Source organism: Saccopteryx bilineata, chromosome 1 (genome assembly GCF_036850765.1).
Source record: "Saccopteryx bilineata isolate mSacBil1 chromosome 1, mSacBil1_pri_phased_curated, whole genome shotgun sequence".
NCBI classification, from domain to species: domain Eukaryota; kingdom Metazoa; phylum Chordata; class Mammalia; order Chiroptera; family Emballonuridae; genus Saccopteryx; species Saccopteryx bilineata.
The window spans coordinates 309694028-309717124 of NC_089490.1; the positions used below are offsets into that span (position 1 = coordinate 309694028).

The 23097-nt window shown below is 39.0% G+C and overlaps 1 protein-coding gene across 1 annotated transcript in view; it reads right to left on the reverse strand.

The window, feature by feature from the left end:
* The window catches only part of FDX1 (ferredoxin 1), a 35460-nt gene extending 17280 nt beyond the window's left edge, over positions 1-18180 (reverse strand). Inside the window, exons 1-2 of the mRNA XM_066247207.1 lie at positions 17846-18180; positions 12555-12679 (exon numbers count right to left, since the gene is read on the reverse strand). Of these exons, the coding sequence (XP_066103304.1) occupies positions 12555-12679; positions 17846-18054 (334 nt within the window). The 5' untranslated portion in view covers positions 18055-18180. The remainder of the gene's footprint in view (positions 1-12554; positions 12680-17845) is intronic.
* Positions 18181-23097: the final 4917 nt, after the last annotated feature.

Below are 23097 nucleotides of genomic sequence, written 5' to 3' on the forward strand. Positions count from 1 at the left end.
CTCATGGCACTTATGAGAAGAAATGGACAAGTCTACAAAATACCAAAATAAGACAATCAGGGCAGTTTTTAAAGTTTTTTTTTTCTTCAAGATTTAACATATATGGTCTATTTAAAAAAATAAAAATTTTAGGGAACAATGAATAAAGTATTTAGAAAAAAAGAGCTTTAAGAAAGAACTCTAAAACAATGAGAACAAGAGGCTATTTCAGGAAAAAAGGTATTTTTTCTGTTCTTTATTCATTTCATAAATAAATTTTTTTCATTATGACTATGTCCTTCAATTTATAAATTTCCTGTGGTTTTGTAATTAAAGGTGTCCCCAAAACACCTCGCTCTTGTCTTTTTAATACATGGTTCTATAAATGTTAACACATGTATGATAGAAGTTTGTGTTCGCTCCACCACAATTGGGAACAGTTCACAACCCCTCCAAATCCCTTGGGCTACCCCTTTGGAGTCACACCCTCGCCCACTCCTAACCCCCTGCCACTATCTATCTGTTCTCCAGCCCAGTCTTTTCAGAGTGTCATATAAATACACTCACACAGTATGTAACCTTTTGAGCCTGGCTTCTAACACTCAGCATAATGCTTCTGAGATTCATTGTGGTTACAAGTTGTCCCATGTAACCACAATGCAACGCTTTACACTGCTGAGTATTCCACTAGCTGGGTATATCACAACTGTTTCCAGTAGGTATACACAGTGGTATCATGCTATGGTTTTCATTTGCATTTCTCTGAAAATTGATGAGGTTGTAAGATCCTTTTTTTTTTTTGGCTTTCCATCATTGTCCTCCAAAGCCATTTGGGAGAATGGCATCATCATTCATCTCTTGTATCACTAGGAGAAAGCTCTAGATGGCGTAGAGTTGTGCATACATACAAATCTAGGTTCAGCTGCCATTATCTTTTTTATGTCCTTATTTGTCATCCTTACATTCTCTTTTATGAACTCTTACTCATTTTCATGCCTTTTACTCATTTTTTAACTATACTTTTTTTAAATTTATGTATTGATTTGAGAGAGAGGAAGGGAGGGAGAAAGAGAGAGACATCAATTTGCTGTTGCACTTATTTATGCATTCATTGGTTGATTCTTGATGGTGACCTGACCAGAGAATGAACCCACAACCTTGGCCTATTGAGACAGTGCTCTATAATCAACTGAGCTACCTGGCCAGAGCCTCACAGGTTATTTCTGTTGAGTTTTACAAGTTCCTTACATATTAGGGATAAAAGTCCTTTACCAGAGATGTGATTTACAAGCATTTTCTCCAACTCTATAACTTATCTTTTCATTCTTTTCACAATGTCACTGGCAGAGCAAAAGTTCTTGGTTTTAAATTTTTTTCTTTTATAAATTGTATTTTTAGCATCATTTCATAACTCTCTATCTCCAGGTCCCAAAAGTTTTCTCCTAAACTTTCTTTTAAAAGTTTCAGTTTTAACTTTTACATTTAGATCTATGTCATTTTTGAGTGAAGTTTTGTATAAGGTATAAAGTTTAGTTCAATATTCTTTCTTTTTTCTCTATGTATATGTCCAGTTCTTAATACATTATACTCTTTGTTGAAAAAGTATCCTTTCTTCATTAATTGCCTTTGTGCCTTGGCAACAGCCCAGAAGTGGAAGCAATCCAAACATCCACCAGGTGATGAAAGAGTAAACAAAATGTGACATATCTATAAAATGGAATATTAACATTTGGCCATTAAAAGGAATAAAGTACTGACACATGCTTTAACACAGACGAACCTTAAAAATATTTACTAAATTAAAAAAGCCAGTTACAAAAGACCATATATATGATTTCACTTATATGTAGATTAATAGGCAAATTTATAGGTATAAAAAGTAAGCAAGTGGTTGTTTATGGGTAGGAAAATGGGGGGAAGGTTGAGGAGTAATAGTTAAAGGGAACAGGATTTCTATTTAGAATGATGAAAATATTTTAAAATTAATTGTGGTGAGGGAATGATGACAGCAAAATGGCCAAAAAAGGTGTCTCTCAATGTCACCATTCATCAGAGAAATGCCAATTAAAACTACTATGAAATATCATTTCACACCCATCAGAGTGGCAATCGTGAATAAATCAACAAACAAGTATTAGCGAGGATGTGGAGAAAGGGATTAGTGCGGTCACTGTGGAAAGCAGAGTGGAGTTACTCATAAAATTAAAAACAGAACTGCCTTGGACCCAGCGATTCCACTTCTGGGAATTTATCCAAAGAAAACCAAAACACTAATTCAAAAGAATATATGCACACCTATGTTCATTGCAGGATTATTTACAATAGCCAAGATTTGGAAGCAGCCATAGTGCCCATCAATAGATGAGTAAATAAAAAAGCTGTGGTACATTTACATTAGTGGTAGTCAACCTGGTCCCTACCACCCACTAGTGAGCATTCCAGCTTTTATGTTGGGCGGTAACGGAGCAACCAAAGTATAAATACAAAGACAGGTTTAACTACAGTAAGTTGTTTTATAAAAATTTATTCTGCCAAACTTAGCGAAAATTCAACATAAAGTACTTGGTAAGTAATTATTATTATATGCTTTAACTTGCTGTAACTCTGCTTTATAAATTTTATAAAGTAAAGTTACTTCCCTACTTTATAAATCACCATTACTATATAACTGGTGGGCAGTTAGAAAATTTTACTACTAACAGAGATACAAAAGTGAGTGGTAGGTATAAAAAGGTTGACTACCCCTGATTTACATGATGGAATACCACTCAGCCGAAAAAAGGAAGGAAATCTTAACTCTTGTGACAACATGGAAGGACCTGGAGAGCAATGTGCTAAGGGAAATAAGCCCGTCAGAGAAAGACAAGTACCATATGATTTCACTCATATGTGGAATCTAATGAACAAAATACAATAACAAAAAAAAAATAGAAACAGCCTCATAGATAGAGAACAGACTGACAGCTGTCAGGGGTGGGGATTGAGGGCTGGGTTAAAATGTGAAGGGCTTCGGCAAAGAAAAAGAAAACTTATAGACAGACAACAGTGTGGGCACTGCAGGAGGGAAGAGGAGTGGGGATGGAGGAGGATACAGGGGAGATAGATGGTGAAGGAGGAAGACTGACTTGGGGTGGTGAACCACAAGGAAACATACAGATGATGTATTGTAGAATTTTGCAGTTGAAACCTAAAGAGTTTTATTAACCAATGTCACCAATAAATTCAATAAACAATGAAATAAATAAAAAATATTTTAAATAAATTCAATGTGGTGAGGGGGCAAAAAAAGGTTTCCTTCAAACATATTCTTCTCAACATTCTGCATCTACCCATACACAAAAGTGCCTTTGTGGGAGCTCTGGGGTTCAAGGAGGAGACTGAAACTCCAGTGTTGTCCGAGAATGAGGAGAGCCATTCTGAGAGCTGCTTCAATAGGTTGAATCAGAAGATTTATTTACAGAGACTGATTTCTCTCTTGCCTCATCCAGAGTAGTGAGTTGTGAGCTGAATGACAGTGGAGGGGGGTGGGCAGTGAGACTGGCTGGAAGATTAGCAGCCAGGGCTCGAAATGTATCAAAGGGAAGTGGATTTTACTATGTCACAGACACTACTGGGAGGCCTACTCATCAGGGCTAGGAACACCCTCACCCACATATCTGCCCAGCTGGCCCATGGCACCCCCAGCATTACGCACATTTACCCACCTACCCCCTGGGGCCAACAGTGAGCTTAGGCAAACAGCTAGTGAGCATGCACAGAAAGCCAGTGCAAACCTGCAGGACTGGGAAAGATCGCCCTTGAGCTCCCGCCCAAGGGCCCCAGGTGTCCTGAATTTTTTCTCAGACCTTAGGGGGTGTAGCCTCTAGGAGTCAGGTAGGTGGGGCTCTGAAACCCAGAGATTGGTCTGCAAACAGCCAGGACAGTCTACTGAATCTCCCCTGAGGGGGAAGCACCAGTCATATTCTCAGGAATGTGGGGGAATAGCTCTGGCCTCAAAGCCAGACAACGTTGCCACTGTCACCTACTGAGGCTGTTCAGCCATCTGGTCCCTGGCCACAGCTGCTTACTTCTCAGTAGGTCCTGATCTCTGTAAGGTGGAGCAATAGAGATTCCTGAGTGTGGGTTGGTCTGAAAATTTTGTCACCATATATAACATTATTTCCACAGGAACACAAATTCCAAATGCCAGGTAGCGGACCTGAAAATAGACTTGAGACTAAGAACCTATTCATTAAATAGGGAATGTCTATTGTTTTTATTCTTATCACATACACAGGAAACAACTCTACAAAAGAAGCCAATGGGAGGCAATCCATAAAAGGAAAAAGAATATAAAACTAACAACTGCTACAGAGCCTTCAATCTAAAACTGATAGCTGATCAGAATATGAATACAGAAATATAATGACACATGGAGAGATGGGGACCAAAAGTGCAAAAGTTTGTGATTACATACAGCCCCAGGGCAATATTGGTGGCTGTCAGCTTTTAGTGTCTTTGTAAGTGCTGGCTATAAGAGAAAATTAATAGTGAAATATGTATGTGTATGTATATATAGAGGTACATAAATGTATATGTATATGTATATATACAGATACACACATATATATGTAAACATAGTGATCACATTTTATGAGGAATGCATTCTAAAAGATTTTGAAAATTATTTGAAACTCAAATTTGAGTTACCATATTTTTCGCTCCATAAGACACACCTGACCATAAGACACACCTAAGGTTTTAAGGAGGAAAATGAGAAAAAAAAATTCTCAATGAAACAAAATGTAAAGTAGGAAAATGAGTTCTTATAATTCATAAATCTACAATCCTCATATCACATATTTCTTTGAAAATATGCTTAGATAGGACAAACATTTGAAGTAAAACTTTTTACATTACTACATATACCCTTCAAATTATTTTATTTTAGTGAGAGATACAGACAGGAGAGACAACAGGGAAAGAGATGAGAGATGAGAAGCATCAACTCCTAGTTGCATCACTTTAGTTGTTGATTGTTTTTCATATCTGCCTTGCCCGGGGAACTCAAGCTGAGCCAGTGACTCCTTGCTCAAGCCAGCAACCTTGGGCTCAAGTGAGTGACCATGGGATCATGTTGATGACCCCACGCTCAAATTGGCAAGCCTGTGCTCAAGCCAGCGACCTTGGGGTTTCGAACCTGGGACCTCAGAATCGCAGGTTGGGGCCCTATCCACTGTGCCACCACTGGTCAGGCCACCTTTCACATTACTATTAAAAATACTGCATGCCTCAGTACGGATAATAATCTGACTTAGGGACACGTTATAGCCACAGTGATATTAGCCCCTGGTGCCCGCATTTTACCCTTCATCCTTGCTTGGTTCTACAATTTTCATGAATTTATAGGTATATATGCTTTAGTTCTGCTTTTATTTTGTCAGGACTCTGGCTAACAATTTAGAGTTCTTTCTCCTACATTAACAATATGTACCATGACAAGTTTTTGGCTTCCTTATAGCATTTTGTCACTTTTTTTTTTTTTTTTTTTTTTTGTGAGGGGTGTACAGACAGGCTGGAAGGGAGAGAGATGAGAAGGTTCAATTCTTTATTGTGGCATCTTAGTTGTTCATTGATTGCTTTCTCGTATGTGCCACAAGGGGGGGGGCTACAGCAGAGCGAGTGACCCCTTGCTCAAGCCAGCGACCTTTGGGCTCCAGCCAGTGACCATGGGGTCTTGTTTATGATCCCATGCTCAAGCCAGTGACCCTGTGCTCAAGCCAGATAAGCCCACACTCAAGCTGGCAACCTCAGGGTTTCGAACCTGGGTCCTCAGCATCCCAGTCTGACGTTCTATCCAACTGCGCCACTGCCTGGTCAAGCACATATAACATTTAACTTCTAACTTCATTTTAGATGTATCTTTCAGCATTCGCATTTAATGAATGTTTGGCTGAAACTGTTATCATATTTAAAAATAATATTAAGTTATAATCACAGTTTCAAATATCAGCACTAGAGTGAACAAAATTACACAGGCATTGAGATGTCTGTAAATAGCTCAGTTCCTATGATACAAAGAACTGCAGGTGTTTGTTTACCAACTAAAGTGTTACCACTTCAGCTGCAATAACAAACGGAAAATTTACAATACACACCACTGCCAACTTGAAATTATGAGTTTTTTCACAAAAGATTTGGGTTTTCACAGTAGTTCGGGACTTCAATAGAGTAAGGACCTTAATATTATTAATCTGCACAATTTCAAGTTCATATAATTTAAAAATTACATTGTGAATAAGTAAGGCATGACTACTGGCTAATTTCAAAGTAGATAATGAATAACTTTCCAAATGAATTTTTTAAAAAGACTACTTTTGCACAAATGCTCAGAAATTCCTGCTATTAAATTAATTCCCAGAAAAACTTAAGATATTTGCACACTATTGCTCCTTTTCTTTCATGTAATTTGAGTGTTTGTCAACAGGAAAGGACTGTTTCATGTGTGTGTGTACCTAAACATGCGTGCACATGATCTTATAATCAGTATTTTTCAACCTCCGGTCTGCAAACCAGTTTGCCAGAAACTTCATGCAGGTCTGCGAAAGAGTTAAGCACCCTCATGTTGTATGAGGATTATACACCCTATGATCTTAGTCAAATTCGCTGATGCTCAGGTTGATTCCTGCCTTGGCAGTCCCCAAAATAATTCTCCTATTTTCACCAGTCCCAAGTGTAAAAAGGTTGAAAACCACTGTTCTATTAAGATCATTTTGGCCCTGGACAGATAACTCAGTTGGTTAGAGCATCATCTCCGATATACAAGGTTGCAGGTTCAATCCCCGGTCAGGGTACATACAGGAACAGATCGATGTTTCTCTCTCTTTTTCCCTACCTCTCTTTCTAAAATCAATCAACAAATTTTTTAAAAATCATTTCATAAATCTAGAATGATGCTGACAAAACAGATGGACAACTCTCACATTTAACTCCTCTCTCAAACAAAAATCCATTGGATAGCTGTATGAGAATATCATATATTAAAAATGCCAAACTACATGTAAATATAAAATCTAATTTTATAAAATAAACTTTAATCTAGCATACCCAGAAATACATTACACCAATAGGGAATCAATAAATATGATAGGAATATAGATTTGTATAAACATTATCAGGCTTTCCCAATTTGAATAATTTCTCTCAAAACAGCTATATAACGTATACAGGTAATGTAGAAGAAAAAAATGAAGTCTGAGATAATAAACTAGGTAAATTGGATGAGAAAGCTGTAACTGCCCCCTAGTGACAGAATGTTATAATACACTCTGAAAACATAAAAGTTGGAAGTAAGAATGCTTATAAATTTGTGTTGTTTCCAAAATATACAGTTGTTCATTTGTACTCATTTATCCATTCATCACTTCATATACAATAAGGGATAAAGCAGGAATTATTTTATTCTTCACTGCAGTCTCTTGGGAGAAAGATGCACAAGTAAACAAATAGGTAATTTATAGATCATGATAAATGCTGCCAAAGAAATAAACAAGCTGCTGTAATGGAGACTAATGGATTCAGGCTAGTAAGAGAAACCCTACAGGGGACTGGGTGCTTGGCAAAGCTTCACTAAGGAAGTACGATAAACTCAGACTAGACAGATACAGGATTTTAAGGATGGGGATCAAAAGAAGACTCCGGACAGAGAAAATTGAAAAGTGTATAGAAAGGCTCAAAGGTAAAAACTCCGGGTGATTTCAGCTCTTGAGAAAATGCCAGCATGGCCAAACTGAGAAAAAGAATGAGTAGAAATGAGGTGGAGTTCTTCCCAGACAATGCAGAATCCTTATGTGAGTTTTATCCTAAGTGAAATAGGAAGCTATTCATGGTTTTTAATCAGGGGACATGTCCAATGTGTAGTATGACAAATCACAACTGCTGGGCTCAAGAGCAGACGCAGACCAGCACAGCGCAGGTATACAAGTTACTGGCCAGCCCAAGAAGTGACTGCAGAATGGAGAGACTAGGATACACTTTGAATAAGAGACATACTTTGGAGGCACAACTGGCAGGAGCTAATAATGGACTGGCGTAAGGGATGGGGAAGAAAGAAAAATAAAAGATATACTCCAGTTTCAGGCTTCAACAGCTGAATGATGCTCATTACTGAGAGAAAAAACTTGAGGAAGGACAGGTTTTGGGGTGGGGAGGTGTCAAAAGCTGCTTAAATATGCTGACTTTAAAAACCTGTGCAATTTCTGCCTGATCGGGCAGCGGCGCAGTGGATAGAGCGTCAGACTGGGATGCGGAGGACCCAGGTTCGAGACCCTGAGGTCGCCAGCTTGAGTGTGGGCTCATCTGGTTTGAGCAAAGCTCACCAGCTTGGACTCAAGGTCGCTGATTCGAGCAAGGGGTTACTCAGTCTGCTGTAGCCTCCGGTCAGGGCACACATGAGAAAGCAATCAATGAACAACTAAGGTGTCACAACGAAAAACTGATGATGGATGCTTCTCATCTCTCTCTGTTCCTATCTGTCTGTCCCTATCTATCCCTCTCTCTAACTCTCTCTGTCTCTGTAAAAAAAAAAAAAAAAAAAAAACCTGTGCAATTTCCAAGAAGAGATATAAAGGAGGAAGTTAGATCTGCAGCCCATGGTTTATAGGGAAGATCTGAGCTAATAATGTAAATTTAACAGTTCAAAGTTAAATTTGTATTTAGGACTGTATTTGGCTTTAGGAATTAATGATATACTGCCCCCATGTTGTTACAATAACCTCTTTATAAAGATAACATTTCAGACTTCTCCATCTCTTTTCATCTTTATTCTAGAATGTGACTTAGGCTTAATTCTTATCTTTTGTGAACCTACTTTAGAGTATCTCAAGTTTATATTTACACGCCAAAATTCTGGACACATTAAGCTCCCTGATCTTTAAAGCTTCTCTGCTAAGTCTCCATAAGTGAACTCAGAATTCTTATCAGACTCCTAAAGGCTGTGCTGGCATTACATTTTCTGTATTTCTGGTACACTAGGGAAAAAAAAAATTATTTTGGTGGTTATGCCTATGTGATAAGATTATAGGATGTCTTTTTTACTGTATTTTTAAAATTTGTTATAATGACCAGTGAACCTGTATTAATAACCATGTTAATAATAATAGCTAATGTTTATTTTAAGCACTTGCTTTTAAAGCTACTGCAGTTCTGAGGAGGCCAGTTTTTTAAGGTTTTTGGAACTGGTGGGGGGCAAGAATGAAAGTAGGCTCAGCAAAATGTCACAAACCCCACTGTTCTTACATGGAAGGCACTGTGCTAAGCACTTTATTTCTAACAGCCCATTTAATCTGTAACAACCCATAAGGTTACAACTATTACAATCCTATTTTACAGAAGAGGAAACTGAGGCATAAAGACATTAAAGTGGCTTGTAGGTCTCATGAACTGTTATGTGATAATGGTTTATGACCATAATCTATAATGGACAGTGAATCTGTATTAAAATATAACTATGAAATTAATAATAGTAATTTTTATTTTAGTATTCTTTTTTAAAAATTTTTATTATTGATTTGAAAAACTGATTTATCTACTTAAATTGGTGCATTTTATTGTATATAATAAATTATGCTTCATAAAGATGATTTTAAAAATAATAAAAAATGTAACTAATAAGATGGAGCTATTTTAATTTGCTGTAAAAGTTCTAGACAATTCATACAGTGAAATGGGCAATACTTTAAGAAAAATTCAGTAAATAAACTGAGTGCCAACTCTGGGCAAAGTATACTCTGTGAAGTGACCTGAGTAAGAAGAAGAGTCTTCCAACAGCTCACAATCTAATAGATAAAAGCAGCATTCTCCCTAAAAAGGAAACCGTGATGAGCATTAACACAGAGAGGTATATTCCACATACAATGGGAAAATGGAGGTGTGAAATAAGTCAGACAGAGTAAGACAAGTACTGTATGATTTCACTTATATGTGAAGTCTTAAAAATCAAAACAATAAAACTAAGAGGACTCTTCAACCAAGGAACACTGAAGAAGCCAAACTGAGACTGCTTAGTGTATCCCAAGGTTCTCTCTACCAGGCCACAGTCTCAGAGCTCCAGGGAAAAGCAACCTGGTCTCATCTCTCCAGGCAGAGGAGAACAGAAGCTCCATATCCATGCATGCTGCAAATGGCTTCTCCAGTCTACCTGAATCATTACCAGCTAGAAGCAGCGGTCATTGGGACTTGGACATGAGCTGCAAAGTATAGAATGGTGACAACAATTCCAGTGCCATGCGGACTTTTCCTGGATGTGGACTTTTCCTGGACTCCTGCTCCCTGTGACAGATCCTACCGACTGAACTGTGGTTGGGTTGCATTTTTCAGGAATTTGGCATGGTGTTGGGGCCAATGTGGACTTGGTGAACATCTTAAGGACATTACTCTTTTATGGATTCTTGCTGTATTGGCCAAGAGTTTGCTTAAAGGCTTTTAATCACTGTAAAAAAAAAATAGAAGACTGGATAAAAAAGATGGGGTACATATACACCATGGTATACTATTCAGCTAGAAGAAACGATGACATCGGATCAGTTACAGCAGAATGGTGGAATCTTGATAACATTATGCGGAGTGAAATAAGTGAATCAGAAAAAAACAAGAACTGCAGGATTCAATACATTGGTGGGACATAAAAACGAGACTAAGAGACATGGACAGGAGTGGGGTGGTTACGGGAGGTGTGGGAGGGGGGGAGGGAGAGGGGGAGGGGGAGGGGTACAAAGAAAACTGGATAGAGGGTGACGGAGGACGATCTCTCTTTGGGTGATGGGTATGCAACAGAACTAAATGACAAGATAACCTGGAAATGTTTTCCTTGAATATATGTACCCTGATTTATTGATGTCACCCCATTAAAATAAAAATTTATTTATAAAAAAATAAAAAATAAAAATAAAAAAAATGGGAAAATGGAGAAAGGATAGTCTTGATATTGAAATGGAATTTAAAAGTTCAATGTGTACAGAAGTCTAGTCAGATAGGCTCCTTGGACCTTAATCCAAACCAATTGCTCACAAACTTAATAATATTCATCAAAATCACATGGAGGGCTAGTTAAAACACACATTGCTGAGCCCCACCCCACACTTTGTGATTCAGATCTGGAGTGGGGCCCAAGAATCTGCACTTCCCAAGTGACACTGATGCTAATAGTCAAGGGAACCCTCTTTAAGAACCATCACTCTAGACAGAATACCTGAGCAAAACTGACAAGTGCTATATACAGTGCATCCCCGAGCTTTATAATATGGCATGTCTGGGACACAGGCTTTCTGTCAGTGGTTAAGAAGTATGGTTAGAAGTCTAGAAATAAAAACTTTCTCAGTAAATCACTTTCTTCTTTAAAAAGAGGCAGATAGCCTGACCAGGCAGTGGCGCAGTGGATAGAGCGTCGGACTGGGATGCAGAGGACCTAGGTTCGAGACCCCCGAGGTCGCCGGCTTGAGTGCAGGCTCATCTAGTTTGAGCAAAATTCCACCAGCTTGGACCTAAGGTCACTGGCTCCAGCAAGGGGCTACTCGATCTGCTGAAGGCCCGCGGTCAAGGCACATATGAGAAAGCAATCAATGAACAACTAAGGTGTTGCAACACGCAATGAAAAACTAATGATTGATGCTTCTCATTTCTCCGTTCCTGTCTGTCTGTCCCTGTCTATCCCTCTCTCTGACTCATTCTCTGTCTCTGTAAAAAAATAAATAAAAATAAATAAATAAATAAATAAAATAAAATAAAATAAAATAAAAAGAGGCAGATAAATTATCCTTCCTAGGAAGGTGAGATAACATTCAAGACTAAATTAAAACTATTTACCCCTCACAATATGACATCTATTTTCTCTAACCTGTTATCATTTTCCTGGCTTTACATAACACAGGTAAACAGGAAATGAGGTAACAGTAGATTTTAGGACAAAAGCTAATTAAATGTACAAAGAACAGAAATACAGTATTACTTTGATTCTTTAAAAATGAGACTATGGGCCCTGGCCGGTTGGCTCAGTGGTAGAGTGTCGGCCTGGCGTGCAGAAGTCCCGGGTTCGATTCCCGGCCAGGGCACACAGGAGAAGCGCCCATCTGCTTCTCCACCCCTCCCCCTCCTTCCTCTCTGTCTCTCTCTTCCCCTCCCGCAGCCGAGGCTCCATTGGAGCAAAGATAGCCCCGGCGCTGGGGATGGCTCCTTGGCTTCTGCCCCAGGTGCTAGAGTGGCTCTGGTCACAACAGAGCAACGCCCCGGAGGGGCAAAGCATCGCCCACTGGTGGACAGAGCATCGCCCCCTGGTGGGCGTGCCGAGTGGATCCCGGTTGGGCGCATGCAGGAGTCTGTCTGACTGTCTCTCCCCGTTTCCAGCTTCAGAAAAATACAAAAAAAAAAAAAAATGAGACTATGACACTAATACATCCTGAATTTTAATCTTTTACTCAGTATACTACAGGTTAATATTCTTAAAAAAAAAAAAAACTCAAAAAACAAAACAAAATCATACAGTTGAAACCCATTCATTCAGTAGTTTCACATATACATTTTAAGAAATCTTCCATACTCACCAAAACCATCAATATCTAGATTATTTTCAATCACAACATCTAGCAGAGAGTCACCAACTTTTCCTTTAGTTGTTAATGTTTCACCATCACGGTTTAAAAAGTGGACTGTTATTTTATCTTCTGAGCTGGAAAAGAAAGCAATCCTTTATTATTTTCAGTAATTTCAAAAGAAACTTTAAAATAATTGTCTTAAGGTCAAATAGTGATAGTAGTGGGTGTGGGTGTGTGTGTGCATGTGCATACAAGCAAATAAGTTCTTTTATAATATTTTTTTCTTTCCAAAGTTCATTTGGGAAGAAGACACCACAAATCAAAGGCACGTTTATCTGCCCACCTACCAGGAGAGCTCTACCACCTTGAAGGAAATGGTAACTACATCACTACCGAGGCCATGTATCACCCTATGTATCATGTGCCTCCCTAGTGGTCATGGTCATGGGTCACAGTCATGTGAAAACATTTGGCAACCATATTACTCATGAAAGTCTATTTTGCTCTCACACAGCTCTCTGAAAGACAATGATTCTATGAATGTGTCCCTAAAAGACCAGATCATGGTTGTAGTGACCTTTAGAAAAACAAATCATCCTGCCATCAATAAGGCAATTGTGCATGTATCTGACAGGTACAGTTGCTTACCAGCAGTCATTTGACAGTTTTCTGAGTATTCAAACATATTATTTTGGTCCACATGATGTATTTTTAAAAAATCAATGGGTCTAGGAAGTATTATTTGTTTGCTTGTTTGAATCATGGGAAGATAAATATAGTACCTCCTTATGTGTTTTATTATAAGATATTATATAACCTACCAGGTAGCTGACTTAAATTTCTTGTCTTTCTCGCAAACATTACAAGAAAACTTGGGAAGTTATATAAGCAACCAGTCCTTTTCCTCCACCACTGGTCATTTTAATTTTTACCTCACAACTGAAATATTGAAAATATATACTCAGCTTAAAATAATTAGTTGTAATTTTCACTACTACCAGCAGATGGTAACGGTCCTATAATTCAATAATTTCAGAGCTATAAATATACATAAAAATATTTGCAAACTATCAAATCCAATCATCTCATTTCACAAACAAGGCAACTGAAGCCCCTATCAGATAACGGCCTCTCTAATATTTCAACACTGAAAACACATAATTCCATTAATTAGAATGTATCAAAAAATATATGTAAGAGAAAATCCTTCAAAAGGACCTGTGAGTTTAAACTTTTTTTACAGAAAAAAAATGCTTTAAAAACAAATATTCTAAACATTATTGATGATTTTCCAGGTAGAATGGATGAGAATGAAGATACTCTGGAGGCAGGGAGAACACTTTGTAAGTTATTAAAACTGCACACTAAGCAAGGATATAAGAAACACTGGCTTAAGAGATATTCAGGAGGTGACCATCAATATAAAATGGATTGAGAGAGAAGGAAGAAAAAGTGTTGAAGATTCCAACTAAGGCAATTAGGAGGTACAGTTTAAGGTGGAGCTAAGGGAGGAGGAGAAGGAGCTTTGAAGAAGATAAAAATGAGTTTGAGTTTAGACCTGTTTAATTTAATAATAGAAAAATAATAGATGGGAATGTACAGAAGTCAGATGGAAATACAGATCTGAGCCCAGAAAAGTGGTCTAGAGATTTGACATCAACAAATATCTGGTAAAAGTACAAAAGAAAGAATTCCATCATTTGTACTCCCTAGGGAAAGCCAGAGGTTTTAGGTTTGCTACTGTTCTGCAGCTCTATCTAGAGCTAAGTTACAGCAAAAGAATCCAAGTGCCCTTTGACATCAGACTCCTCCATAAGAATGGGTTAACGATGTATTCAAAATATACTGCTCACAAAAATCAGGGGATATTTCAAAATAAATATGAAGCCATAAATATCCCCTAATTTTTGTGAACAGTATACATAACACAGAGTACAGCTCAATAAACACTGATTAATACCCTGTATTTAAAACTTCAGTCCTTTTGTTGCTAAGAAGCCTGAAATGCTGCTATGTATCAGAGGTGCACAACCCCAGAAAATACACTGCAGAGTGAGAATACTAACAGATTTACCAAAGGACAGGCCAGGAAGCAGAAATGAGAGAGGAAAAGTAATTCTGCTGTTGAAAAATATGGAATGTAAGAAGGGACCAGCCAAATTATATATGCACAGCGCATGGATACAGACAACAGGGTAGCAATTGCCAGAGGCAAAGTGGGAATGAGGGTGGGAGGAGAGGAGCAAAGGGGGTGAAATAGGAATGGAGAGAGACTTTGCATAGGGCATGGGGGGGTGCAGGGGGAGGGGGTGTTATACTGAGTGAGACACTTGAAACCATGTCAATACATTAAAAATAAAAATTAAAAAATATATAGAGACTGTAAGAATCAGATGTAGATTCAAGCTCTGGTTCTGACATAAACTCATTAGATGACCAGAGGAAGCCACTTATGAATTTAACAGTGATTTCCCCAAGCTGCTGAGAGAATTCAGAGAGAAGTTTTTGGAAACTTTTTTTTCCTTTAAGCATTCTACACATACTTGACCCAAGTAACTATCCATTCACTGTTAACAACTGGTGTTGGTGGGTTTTGTAGATTTCTCCCCCATTCTAAAAACCAGCAAAAAGCTGTTAGCTGTTTTCAAGAAGGAAAAGATTTCATGCACTGGGAAATAATTATGATCCTTCCAAATCTCCTGTCATCAATTAATCAGCGAACTCCACAAACTACGTTCCTCACTTGTAAGGTGACCAATCCTCCTCCTTTAGGAAGGACAGTCCCTTCTTTTTTAAGTTCTGTCCTCCCTCGAAAAGTGCCCTCCTACATGTCCTCCTTTTTGATACTGGAAGACTAATATGTAAATATCCGTATTCGATTGATGCAGAGTCGATCCATTGCATATGATGTGACGTATTTGTATCTAAATGAGTACTTTTTTCTTACAATTATTATTAAAAATTAATAGACATGTAAGCATAATTACAATATAAAATATTACAAATGTTTTATTATGCATTTATCATATTATAGTGTATTACTATTGCAATGAATAAAATGTTTCTTTTGTTGTTTTCTTCCATTTATTTTTGTCCTTTTCATTGTAAAAAGTTGGTCACCTTATCACGTTATCCGTTACTCACTGCTATTTACTTTGCTCAACCACAGCAGACATTTTAGCAAAGCGGCCAGGGTTTGCTGTGGTGAAATTCAGTTACAACTGCTGGTACCCACCCCCTCACCATATAAAGTAGCCTGGGATAGTTGATCCAAGAGAAGGGCCCCCATCTAGGGCTCCCTTCATCCACAGCCACCTTTGCTCTTCCAAATGACCGCATGGACTAAAGAATTACCAACTGCTTTGGAGCTCAAAAAGCAAACAAAACATGAGTTTTCGTTCTAGCTCTGCCTGTCACTTAATATGGACCTTTTTATTCCCATTTATCTACATCACAGGATTTTCTTAAGAGTCAAATTCAATAATATGTGGAAATCTCTTTGCACGTTAAATCACTACAAAATATAAAATATTGTTGTCAGGGTATTTTGGAGTTAAAGGAGGTTTTTTGACTCTTAATTACTGATAGCTTATCTAAATGTTAAAAACTGTAAAGTCAGAACTACAGCTGCTAGAATGCTCTGTCCAATTGACCTTTGTCTGCTTCACACCTACAATGTCCAATACAGTAGCTACTAGCTACTGAGTACTTAAAAGTTCAACTGGGAATCTAATTCATTATTTCAATTTAATTTAGTTTATTCAATGAGGTTAGTGGTGAGCATACTGGGTACAGCACAAACCTCATACCAGACTAGTAGGAACTCCAAAGTCTGTGATAGGAAGCACGAGGCCATCAATAGAAACTGTGCCAATGAGGGTAAAAGCAGTATTATAAGAGGAAAAAAACAAATGTGCTTCCCTAGGGCAACTTCATAATACTCAAATTCAAACAATAAGTTTGGGAGAGATAATTCGCATTTACAAAAGCATTTATGTTCCTTCAAATACTAGTTACACAAGTATGTTCACTGTAGGTCCCAATTTACACACAGTTAAAAAAAATTTTTTTTTAAGCATCTTTTGTTGAAAACAAGGCATCTACTTGGAGAGAGGTCGAAAGCATAAAGTGTAGGGGTTAGGGACAAATAAATCCAGCTTGCCTTCTCCATTATTCCCCTCACAGTTAATGAAACAAATTCATTCAGCACCCACTGTACAAGATTAAGTGGAAAAGATAAGCCAGTCCTACACCCTATTCTCTGGTGCCTCTTAAAGAAAAAACTTTTCTAGTTTTTCCCTCCCTCCAGTTCTAGCTTCCTCCCATATGCCAGGAGGCGGTCAGCGGACTGTCTGCCTTATACAGAGCTCCACCATGTTCCTATACTCTGAAATGATGAGTACATTTTATCTCTATTATACCCAAGACTGTGTCTTTGAAAAACAAATACACCCAAGAATATAAAACTTCAACATATTCGAGGGAAATTTTTTCACATCTCAAAATTTTAACATTTAATACAAAACAACACTGTAGGCCCAAGAAGCTGCTGCTGCTAACAGACATCTAGCGAGCCGTCGTATGTCGTATTTGCCAGGCACAAGACTACCTGTATTACCTGCACTCTCTGGTTTATTCTTCAAATATCCTGAGACCTGTACTAGTGCTATCTTCCATTTACAAATGGGAAAACTGAGGTTCATAAAGATTGAGGAAGTTAGACAAGTTAGACAGTCAGCGCCCAAGCTTATTTTAAAACCCTGTCTTGCCACTCCAATGCAGGAACTTTGAACTCTGGATCAACCCGAGGAGAGAACACAGGGAAGCAGAGGGGACAGAGTGGGTGTGCGCTAAGAGGACATTCTCCCGACAGAGAAGTGGAGACAGAATGTCCCAACACTGCAGGAGAAAGGCCCGGTAAAATAACTTGTGGCCTGGATCTCAAAGTGGTGCATCTCATGAAGGTCATCGTAGGTTCCCACAGGGACAGCCAGTGGCAGCAAAGCGCCCCCGACTTCCCTGAGAACACAAGATGTCCTCGGAAAGGGATATCGGGGATCCTAGCGCTTCTCTCCAGGCGTTGACGGTTCGTCAAGTTTTTAAGGGGCGACATCAGGCAGACAATCTCCCCCAGCGACAAAACCGGGTTGCCAGGAGGGCCCCAGAGGAGGAGCAAGAGGCGGACAGTTCCGGGCGTGTTCCCGACAAGCAGCGTCCGAGAACAGGCAGCGGAGCCGGCGGTCGGGCCCGGGGGTCGGGTCCGCCCCGGGTGACGGACCCTGCCCACTGCCGCGCCTCACCTGCTCCGCGTGGGGGCCGACACGCTCAGCTTCCGCGTCGCCGCCAGACAGCCGCGCAGGTCCGGCTCGGCGCTCCCGCTGGGCCTCCGCCTTCCCGGGAGGCTGCCGGCTCCCGCGCGAGCTCCGGCGTGGAGCAGCCACCGCCGGGCCGCGCCGCCCAGGGCCGCGGAGGAGGCTTGCAGAAGCCGGGCGCCCCCCGTGGCGGCCATAGCCGGGGCAGAGGTTCCCCGAGTGCGGGCAGGCAGACAGTGGCGCCGGCGCCTGAGAGCCCGGGCGGCGGCGAGGGTCCCGGCAACGAGGTGCGAGAGAGCCCTACTCCCGCCGCGCGCCTTCCGGGTGCCCTATAAATCCTAGCGCCCGGGCGCAGCTCCTCCCCCGCCCGCTCCGCGCCTCCCGGACGGGGCTCCGGGGGCGGGGCTAAGCGCTGCGAGTTTTGTTTGTTTTGTTTTAACCTACTGACCAGGTTTTGCTTTACCCTTGCTGCCTTGTTAAGCGTCTAGAGTTGCCACGCAAAAACAATGTATTTTAAAAGATATCTGAAGAGCTGACGGATATAATAAAACACCCCACCCCCCCCACCCCCGTTAACTAACTCTCCCTTTCTTCGGTTCTCACTTCCCTTTTTCTCCACCCTATTTAAAAAAAGAAGAAGAAATCAACGACGTGGTAGTCTTGTCATCTCGGATATCAAAAATAGGGTTAAAGGGAATTTTGTACATTGTCAATTAAGAACACTAAGAAACTTGAGAAATTTCATAATGTAAATGGAAGTGGTACCCAGAGGAATAACTGTGACTATAAAGTTATAAATTATAACAATAATTAATAAATTTGGTGATACTGGATAAGGCAGATAATAATCCTATCCCTAAATAGCAAATAAATGCTTCTTGAGTACCTGGAAATCCGTGAGAGTTAAAAAAAAAAAAAAAAAAAAAAAAAGCTTTGATGAATTGAGGTATTTTTTAAAAAAACTTTTACAAAAACCAGAAAGATAAATTTTAAAATATACTTTATCATAGTTAATATGTTGTGGTGGAAAGAACATGGCTTTGAGGTCAAAAATCAGCAATGTCCAAATCCAAGGTCTACCACTTTTGAGCTCTGACCTTAGATAAATTATTCTCTTACAGGATCAGAGTTTCCACAACACTTGCACGGATAAGATGTTCCATCCTTCAGGGCCATGCTGAGGGTTAGACAAACTAACGTGCACAACGCACAGCCGGCCTAGTGCGTCACAAACCATGATTGATAACTTCCTGTACCTTCCTCCCTAAGCCTGGTCTTAAGGCTACTAAAGGCCAAAATTAAGTGTGGATAATGCAAATACGTTAAACACAAGAATAGATACTTTATAGAATATTCAGAACAAGAGAATATAGAACTGAGTGAAGTCTCTCCAGACAATGCATAGTGGACATTGTACCTAATGGCAGAGTGACAGCAGTCATTTGGCTCCTAAATTGCCTCAATTTGATGATAAAGGGAGTTCAAATTGTAAAGGGCACAAACCCAGACAAGTAATACAAAAGAGGCCAAAAGAATCATTCTTTTTTTTTTATATATAGGATTAAATCTCCAAAGTCAGACGAACTAATTGTAGGAAGTGTAACTAGGGGCGGGGGGGGGGGGGGGGGGGGGGGGAATGCAGGTATTCCCTCTCCTCTCAGACCTCCCATCCAGCCCCAACTGGGTTATGTCACTTACAGCTTTCTGCTTTGTAGAGCGGCTGTTTTGCATACATAGTTTATCTTAGTAGCCGCCACACTACCAGGTACAGGGCAAGGGTATTTGTGAATAAATTAATGTTGTCATGTAACTAACACTACTGATCATCAGAATTCATTAAACATGTGCATGAAAATTAAAGATGGAAAAAGGGTTCTCCAGATGTTCAAAGGCAGGTAAAGATTGATTCCAAAGATTATAGACATCAATACTCATGAAGCAGTATTCCAGAAGAAATGTATAAACATATGGTTTTATGAACACAGATTTTTAAAAAATCAATATGGAATTACTGAGAACAAACTGTTGCTTATATATTTCTCTTTTTTATAAACTCCTGCCCATCCATCTTTCACTCCTGTCAAAATCCATCCATATTTTGAAACTCATCTCAAATTTTCTTTCCCATGTTGTGCCAATTGATCCCAACAGATCATTCTTTTCTCTGCTGAATGCTTAAGACCTTTGTTCATTCTTGTAATACTTATATTATTTGTTGTTTCAAATAGGATAATACCCATGAAAGTGTTTTGTAAACTGTAAAGTGTCATAAAAATTCAGATTCACTGTTTATTAAGCAGTTACTCTGAGCTTCACAATGTTTATGGAGCACCTACTCTGTGCTCCATCACATATACTTTGTGTAGCTTCTCTAAACTAAAGCTCCCAAGAGTAGGAAAGCTATCTTATTCATCTTCATATTCCTAGCACCTGGCATAGTGCTTGTCACAAAGCAGCTCTTTAATAATATCTTTGTTAAGAAGTATCTTAGAAACGTTCATAATTTTTACCACATTTCAGCACAGCAATTTAGTAAAATACATATGCCTATAAGCAATAAATGGCTTTCCTCAATAAATATTTGACATCAGCACCATGTAAAATCACTATGCTAGTGCTGGAGACAGCGGTGAACAAAACAATCCCTGACCTCTTATTTTTAGTTAAGGAAACTGAGGTGCACAGTAGTTGTGTCTTTCTTAGAATCATACTGCTAGTAAATTGCATTCAAATCTGAAATTTAAATCTAGGTATTCCTGGTCCCACGTCCAAGACATAAGCACAAAAAAAATGATCATTTTATTTTATTTACTATACAGGCAATCCCCAATTTACAATGGGTGTGCTTCCATTTTTGTTTTTTTGTGTTGTTTATTTTTTTTAGCGAGAGAGACAGGAAGTGAGAGAGATGAGAAGCATTAACTCACAGTTGTGGCATTTTAGTTGTTCATTGATTACTTCTCATATGTGTCTTGACCAGGGGACTCCAACCCAGCCAATGACCCCTTGTTCAAGACAGCAACCTTGGGCTCAAGCCAGTTACCTTTTAGGTTCAAGCCAGCGCCCATGGGGTCATGTCTATGATCCCACGTTCAAGCCGGCTACCCTGCACATTCAAGCTGGTGAGCCCATGCTCAAGCTGGCTTCAGGCCTGGGTCCTCAGCATCCCAGGTTGATGCTCTATTCACTGCACCACCATCTGGTCAGGTTCTACTTCCAATTTTTCATTTAGGATGGTGGAAAAGTGATATGCATTCAATAGAAACTGACTAGGCTCAGCTATGATGTTTAGTACATTAGGTGCATTTCTGATTTATATATATATATATATTTTTTTTTTTTTTTTTCAGGGACAGAGAGAGAATCAGAGAGAGGGATAGATAGGGACAGACAGGAACGGAGAGAGATGAGAAGCATCAATCATCAGTTTTTCGTGGCAACACCTTAGTTGTTCATTGATTGCTTTCTCATATGTGTCTTGACTGCGGGCCTTCAGCAGACCGAGTAACCCCTTGCTCGAGCCAGCGACCTTGGGTCCAAGCTGGTGAGCTTTTTGCTCAAGCCAGATGAGCCCACGCTCAAGCTGGTGACCTCGGGGTCTCAAATCTGCGTCCTTCCGCATCCCAGTCTGATGCTTTATCCACTGCGCCACCACCTGGTCAGGCTCTGATTTATATTTTCAATTTATAATGGGTTTATCAGGATATAACCACATCATAACTTCAGGAGTATCTGTATTTTATATTTTTACATATATTATTCATTAAATTTTATCATTATATTTTATTAATGTATATTTTTTATATATCATATATTTTTCAACTCTATATTTAATAGTAATGCTTAATATTCTATTTGATCCATATACAGGCATACCTCAAAGATATTTCAGATTCAGTTCCAGACCATTTTAATAAAGCAAGTATCAAAATAAAATGAGTCATAATTTTTTTGTTGGTAGAAGGTCTTGCCTTCGGCTTGTAAAAAATACAACACCTGTGAAGTGCGCTAGAGCAAAGCATAATAAAATGAGGTATGCCTATAATTAGGGATAAAGTCAGAAATTATCATTATCTAAATTTTTTGAAAGAAGTATAAAATTAGACCTAAGTATACTTCTCCCCAAGAAATTACTCCATCCAGGTCATTTGTTAATATGGCTGATGATGTTGGTGAGTTTCCTAAATTTAAATTAAAGATATAACTGAATTTTACATAAATTACTTCTTTTATCTTAATTGATCTTCCTGCTTGCAGTCTTAGCTTGCTCTGCAGATTGCCAGTAGGCGAATTCTGTTAAAATACTGACTTAATCATGTTACTTATTTTATGAAAATCCTTGAATGATATTCCATCACCCTTATATGATACTCCTTTACCACTGGAATGACAATGGAATAACATTTCATCACCATTTATTAATGAAATAAAACAAACTGCTTAGCTAGGCACACAGCATCCCTCCAGCACTTTCCACTACCCACTGGGCTTCTTTCCTGACTCGTTCCTCTCTCCTCCGCCGGGTTTGGATTCCACTGCCTGTACCTTTGTAGGAACCATTCTCTGACATATGCAACCGTTGTGAACTTTACGCGCTATAAATCCCTCTATCACCACTGACAATTAAATATCATATGCTAATAGAACTTGATCAAGTGGCTTGCTGGATTTCAGGTCTCATTTCTTTAAGATTACTTTTCAAGTACTTGTTAAATTTTTAACATGACCTTCAAATGCTAATAATAGGTTCTTTCTTTTTGTGGTATTAACCACTCCTGATGAACAGTTCACTTAGGGGTGCAAAATGCTGATGTTCTAATTGTTGTTCCTTCTTCACTGATTATGGAGACAACTTCTGTAAGACAGGCTTACTTTCATCTTCTCTTCCAATATTCTGAAATAGAGCCTGTAGGAAAGGCAGGATAAATGCTTGATTGTTACCCTTAATTTATCTCTTATACTTATAGGTATTCATGTTTTTTATTTATTCACAGACTGGTTTAGAAAGTTATCATTTTCTAGAAAATGAAATATTTTACCTAAAATTTAAAAACATATTGGTATAAATTTTTCTTAGTGTTTATTTATGTTTTAAAAATAGTCTTTGCTCTGGGCAGGTAGCTTAGTTGGCTGGAACACAACTCAATGCACCAAGGTTGTGGGTTCCATAACCAGTCAGGGCACATATTGATACAAGAGTCAACAAATAAATGCATAAATAAGTGGAACAATGAATTGAT